This window comes from Mastomys coucha, unplaced genomic scaffold (genome assembly GCF_008632895.1).
Source record: "Mastomys coucha isolate ucsf_1 unplaced genomic scaffold, UCSF_Mcou_1 pScaffold15, whole genome shotgun sequence".
Lineage (NCBI taxonomy): Eukaryota > Metazoa > Chordata > Mammalia > Rodentia > Muridae > Mastomys > Mastomys coucha.
The window spans coordinates 138028730-138035025 of NW_022196897.1; the positions used below are offsets into that span (position 1 = coordinate 138028730).

Here is a 6296-nt window from a genome sequence, read left to right on the forward strand (position 1 = left end):
AAAGTGGGAGAGGTCGTTAAAGGTGATCCAGAGCTCTGGGCTTGGTTTTATTAAGAGGACAAGGTTTCCAGCAAACAGAACAGTAGCATTAACGGAGTTCCCCCAATTCTGGGTGGAAGGGCCAGGGAGAGAGAGGCATGTAAGTTCCCTCTCGGTCCTACTATTGGTCAACTCAAGTTTTCCTAACAACCAGGAGCTCTCCAACTCTGTGTTCACAGAGTCTCCGACCCCTATTTCCGCACTGACTAGGCCTAGGGTCCACTTCCACCAGCTCCAATCGGTGCCCACCTTTCTTGGTCTTCTCGTCCATCTGGCCTGGCTGCGCCCATCCCCTCAGAAAGGGCTGCTGCTTCCGGGAAACGCTACTTTGGAGTAACCTGGGAGAGAGCGGGAAGGTAGACGCAACTCAGCCCTAGCCGCCTCGAACGTGCGTCCCAGTCCGCACTCGGACAGCATCACACTGCCCAGGGCCCAAGGCCCGGCACTGGGAACCAATGGGGCCCCGCGAGGGACACAGAAAGCGAAGGAGGCCCCGGGCCAAGCCTGCAAAGGGTGATGGGTAACCACGACCCAAAAGCTAAGGACGGAGGGAGGCCGGCCGGCCGGCGCGGGCGCCCCAGCGTCCGGAACCCCTACCCGGAGGCTCGCGCTACCCGGAAGACAGCGCAGGCAGCGTCCCCGGAAGAGAAAGTGAAAGTGGCAGTCCCGGAAGTGCTGCACGCCGAACGGAAAACTGTCCCCTCACCCGAGACTGTGCAGGGTCACTAGCCGGGGCAGGCCTCTAGACTGTTCCTGGCACTCACGCTCCACAAATGGTTTGGGCAAACCAGAGACACTCGGCCTAGGTGCCCATGATCTCCCCTTGGCGGATCACTCCAGACAGCTCCCAGCTCTTGGAGGGCGGAGCCTAGAGGCGGGCCCTAGAGGGCGAGGTATAGGATTGGCTTCTCTGCCCTCTGTTGGTTTACACTCCTTAAGAGCCGTCCTTGCGAGCACCGCGTCCACACGTGGGTAGCCTGCAGGCTCACCGAGTTGCCAACACACCTAATGGTAGCCCGGGTTCTTGGCCTTTTTGCACTTGAGGAAACAGAAGGTTTGAAGGTTTATGACTTGCCTAAAGCCACATTGCGGGAGTTTGAATCCAAACGTGGCAGTCTCGGGGATCCACACGACTCTTCTATTCGCCTAGCAAAGGCTGGGAGTTCTTTTCAGCTTCCACTCTATTTACATTTTCTCCCACTTTCATCTCACAGATTAGCAGATCCTCTGGGCATCCCGCCCCCTGCAGAATAGATAACAGAAATACATCCTCTCCTGTGCGCAGGTCTCATCCTGCCAGTTCTCCTGTGTCCTCTCAACTGCCCTAGAGGATCCAGCTAAAATATAGGTGAAGGGACAAGGGAGACATCTCAATGGGTTAAGTACTTGCTTGCTGTGCATGTATGAGGACCTGAATTCACTACTCCCCCAGGGGGTGGGTGCTTATAACCCCCTCTGAGGAGGTAAACTGGAAGATCCCTGGGGTTCTCTAGACAACCAGGATAGCCTAATCAGTAAAGTCCCGGCGGAGACCCTGTCTCAACAAGGTGAGTGGCGCCCTACAGGAACATGGGAGCACTTCTTCGAGCACACACACACATATACACGAAAATTTGCATGAAACCTTTGCACCTGTTCCCACCTTTGCCCGAATTCTTCACTATCTCCTTCCCCTTGGCTCACTGCACACAGAATGAAGCACTGGCTCTTGAATCCGAGAATTAATTCCTCTGACAGTTTGAAAGCTTCTGTTTTAGAATTTTCCAGTCCTGTTTGGGAATGTCTGTAAATCCCATCACTTGGAAGTTGGAAGCAGGACGCTGGGCTACGTGAGACTCTGGAGAGAGAGGGGGGAGAAGGAACGGAGGTGGAAGGCTGTGAAGGAAGGGAGGGAGATAGGGAGGGAAATAGGGAGGGAGATAGGGAGGGAGGGAGGGAGGGAGGGAGGGAGAAAGGAAGGAAGGAAGGAAGAAAAGAAGGAAGGAAGGAAGGAAGGAAGGAAAGAAGGAGTGATTCCATCTGGGATCTTTTGGTAACAAATATTCTTGGGTTTTGACAGAAAAGATCATTGTTTATACTCCCCAAATTCTGAAATTATAGGTGTGAATCTGAGTGTAAAAATATCACATTCAGATTATTTTGTTTTAAAGATTGAGTCTCGCTTGGTGGCAGACGCCTTTAATCCCAGCACTTGGGAGGCAGAGGCAGGTGGATTTCTGAATTCGAGGCCAGCCTGGTCTACAGAGTGAGTTCCAGAATAGCCAGGGCTACACAGAGAAACCCTGTCTCGAAAAACAAAAACAAACAAACAAACAAACAAACAAACAAACAAAGATTGAGTCTCATTGCATAGACTAGCAAGTCTGAATAGGCTTTGTAGACCAGACATGCCTCCAACTTGTGTAACCCTCCCACCTCTACCTACTGCGAGAACTGGAATTACAGGAGCTTACCACAGTTATTTTGGTTTTGTTTTAAAACAACCTGTGCTTTTTCCTCTGAGTGCTTTTTAAAAATGTCTTTAAACTTTTTTCTTTAAGTTTTCACTCTGAAGTATCTGTGTAAAATTTTATGGGGCTTCTTGAATCTTTAATATTTGATTCCTAATTCCCTGTGTAGGCTCATCTAATCTTCTGTTTAACACATCATTTGGACTTTGACTTGTTTCTTTTGTTTTGTTTTTAAAAGATTTATTTATTTTATATATGTGAGTACACTGTAGCTGTCTTCAGACATACCAGAAGAGGGCATCAGATCTCATTACAGTTGGCTGTGAGCCACCATGTGGTTGCTGGGAATTGAACTCAGGACCTCTGGAAGAGCTGGCAGTGCTCTTAACCACTGAGCCATCTCTCCAGCCCTTGTTTTGTATTTTTTAATATTGGGATTCAACCTTGGTTGGACTGAAATTTAACATATAGACTAGACTGGCCTCAACCTTGCAGAGACCCTTGCTTCTGACTCCAAGTGCTGGGATTACAAATGTACCCTGTGGTATTAGTTGTATGTCTTTATTCTAAAATATCTGATAAATTATGCAGATCATTGCCACTTAGTGGAATTTCCTTTTATTTTTGCAATGGTTCCAAGCTTCTGTTTAATCTGTTTACATACAATAACACTTTGCCTCTGTGTGCCAGATGACCAGTAAACTCCCGGCGTGTGTGTGTGAGGGTTTACATTCTTGTTGCCTTGTTTTCTTCTGTAGATCATGTAGATTTCTATAGTGGTGTTCCCAGTAGTCCTGACATTGGCAAAAATTAGCTGTGGGGGAGGGGCAGGTGCAGTTTTGTTTTTTGTTTTGTTTGTTTGTTTGTTTGTTTGTTTTTGCCTTATCCTTCTCCCTTTAAGGGGCAAGCTGGTATTCTCTTTGGACACTTTTCACCTAAGTAGGTAGACTTCAACATTCATTAAAACCCTAGTTTTCAATCCAGGTGGCAGTTCCATGTCTTTGTGACTCTAAACAGAGACTCCTTATTTTCTGGGCCTCGGTCTCTTCCTCTGCACAATGACAGTCACATCAGCTCCCTCTTAACAGCTGCTGTAAGGTTCCATATACATTACCAGCTACTGGTGTATATCACATTCTATAATCCCAAAGTTAGCAGCTGAAAACAGTGGACAGGATATGTTGGCACGCATTTGTGACCCCAGGACTCTGGAGAAGATCACACAGACTCAAATCCAATTTGAGATACTTCTTTGACACTGTCTCAAACCAACACCCTAAAAATAAACATTTCTGGGAGTCAGGAACAGAGAAAGGCTTCGTAATGGTTCTGGCTTGATGCCGGGAATAGATTTGACTGAGGCTACAGGCTGATTTGCAGGAAATCCACCTTCCTCATGAGCCTGGCTCATCCTGCAGCACACAGTTCTCCCTGAGAAGCTATGCCCAGTGCAGGTGACCCAGGAGAGGCGGGTAAACCATCCTCATGAATGCTGGGTTGGCAAGCATCTATTGCTAAGCTGTATTCCCAGACCAATCTCTATTTCTTTCCTTCCATTCTCCTTTCTTCTTTCCTCCTATTAACCCCCACATTGCATTTTTAAAGTCAGAATCTGGGCTAGAGCGATGGTTCAGAAGAGGACTTACAGAAAAAAATTCTGTCCCCAGCACCCACATTAGGTGACTCACAACTGCTTGTGACTCTAGTTCCAAAGGATCCTGCTCCCTCTCTGGCCTCCATGGGTACCTTCACACACACATAAATAAAAATTAAGTTTATCTTAAAAGATAGAAAGGAAGATAGGCTTTTACTGTGCAGCCTCACCTGGCCTGGAACATGCTGTATAGTTCAGTTAACCTCAAGCTCATGGCAATCCTCCTGCCTCTCTCTGTTGGAATCTCAGGCATATAGCATCACAGGTGGCTCCAATATACACAAATATATATGGGTGTATTTATATATATATATTTTTATTATTAGCTACACATTTTCTGCTTCTCCCATCAAGAAGAAATCCACCTTCCTGCCTATCAAACTAAGCCGTGCGACAGCTTGTGCATCAGACTTGCCCTTTCTTGTTGTGTTTTGAAGCCCAGAGACCACCGCATGGCATGATGGATGAGCCTCTGAAGGATGCAGCAGGATTGATCAGCAACTGGACAGAGCCCATATAAAGTTTTGGCTGCAGAATCTTTCAGTGCCTATGTACTTCCTTGGGGCTATTGCCAGGGAGAACCATAGGACCATTCTGGGAGTGTGGGGGACGATTAGGTAGACTTCTGGAAGCTTCTTAAGAAAGAGCCGTGGAAACAGCATCTAGTGCTTCCTGCAAGGTGACGGCGCCAGGTCCCGCTTGTTCTGAAGGCTTTACTGGTTCTGGGAAGATGTCTCAGGGCTTAAAGCATGTGTAAACATGTGAGGCCCCGCATTTAGATCCTAGAACCTACACAAATGCCTTGGAGGTGAGAGACAGGATCCCCAGAGCGGCAGGGCTGACAAGTCTTCGCCATATCAGGGAGACCAGGGTTTGACTGAGAGACCCTTCTCAGCCGGGCAGTGGTGGCTTTAATCCCAGCACTGGGGAAACAGAGGCAGGTAGATCTCTTAAGTTTGAGGTCAGCCTGGTTTACAGAGCAAGTTTCAGGACAGCCAGGAATACACAGAGAAACCCTATCTTGGAAAGGGGGAAGGGGGAGAGAAAGAGGGAAGAGACCTTCCTCAAGGAATAAGGTGGAGGAGAAAGAGTAATTAAGAATGATCCAATTTAACTACCTCCAGCCTCTGCATGCCCTCATGCAGGCTCATATGAGCATACACACATGAATACGCACATGCACACACACACACACACACACACACACACACACACACAGTATAAAAAAGGAGAAAGGAGGGCTAGAGAGATGGCTCAGCGGTTAAGAGCACTGACTGCTCTTCCAAAGGTCCTGAGTTCAAATCCCAGCAACCACATAGTGGCTCACAGCCATCTGTGGTGAGATCTGACGCCCTCTTCTGGTGTGTCTGAAGACAGCTACAGTGTACTTAGATAATGGGCCGGAACAAGCAGGGATCCTGAGTTCAATTTCCAGCAACCACATGATGGCTCACAACCATCTGTGCAGCTACAGTATACTCATATACATAAAATAAAAAAATAAATCTTAAAAAAAAAAAAGAAAAGAAAAAGGAGAAAGGAACCTATAGGTGTCTCCTAGGTTGAGTCCTGTTCTCTGCTTTTCCAGATGAAGAGTCTGAGGTATAGGACGGTTAGGAAACTTGCTGAGGGTCCAACAACTGCTGTGTTCTGGAAAGATTACACTTGTGGCAGCCTGACTCTCAAGTGCTGGGTTCATAAGTGCTACAATGCCACTTTTCTTTGTGCAGTGTGACATAAGCACCAGCTATCTCCATGGAAAACAGTCAAGGACTGAAGGAGTCAAGAAAGCAGACATTCTGTAAACAGCTTGGAGAGCCAGACTGACTTGCCCCGAAACTACCCCATTTACTGACCGGTCTTTATGCAAAGTATGTTCCTTTCAGTTTAAACTGATGCCCCTTTGGGCCAAGGATGGAACCTGTAACCCTGAGTGTGTTAGTTAGAGGTGTGTGCATACACCAGAGCTATACCCCAGTCCTCAGCTTAGAAAGCTCCCCACATGAGACCCAAGGTCTCTAGAAGAAAAGGCATGTACAGGAAGATCAGTGGAAGAATTTTTTTCACAAGCCACTTGGTAGGGGCGGAGCTGTACCTGGTTTTCATGGTGGGGCCAGCGTTGAAGGCAGGGACAGTCACCAAGGGTATTAGGA

At 47.6% G+C, this 6296-nt stretch overlaps 1 protein-coding gene and 1 long non-coding RNA gene across 6 annotated transcripts in view; one reads left to right on the forward strand and one right to left on the reverse strand.

Annotated features, from left to right (window-relative positions):
• The window catches only part of Rbck1 (RANBP2-type and C3HC4-type zinc finger containing 1), a 16957-nt gene extending 16057 nt beyond the window's left edge, over positions 1 to 900 (reverse strand). For 2 of the 4 annotated variants that reach the window (XM_031372263.1, XM_031372260.1), the window contains exons 1-2: positions 637 to 698; positions 289 to 377 (exon numbers count right to left, since the gene is read on the reverse strand). In XM_031372263.1, coding sequence (XP_031228123.1) covers positions 289 to 310 — 22 coding nt within the window. In that variant the 5' untranslated portion in view covers positions 311 to 377; positions 637 to 698. Of the gene's footprint in view, positions 1 to 288; positions 378 to 636; positions 699 to 745 lie in introns of those variants that run through there. The other 2 variants (XM_031372262.1, XM_031372261.1) reach the window with 2 other exon arrangements.
• Positions 683 to 4679, forward strand: LOC116091167. 2 transcript variants are annotated; one of them, XR_004118964.1, is made up of 3 exons: positions 683 to 845; positions 1254 to 1586; positions 4470 to 4679. It is a non-coding gene; the product is annotated as an uncharacterized LOC116091167 (long non-coding RNA). The 2 variants fall into 2 exon arrangements; XR_004118963.1 differs by having other exon boundaries at positions 683 to 1586.
• The last annotated feature ends 1617 nt before the right edge of the window (positions 4680 to 6296 follow it).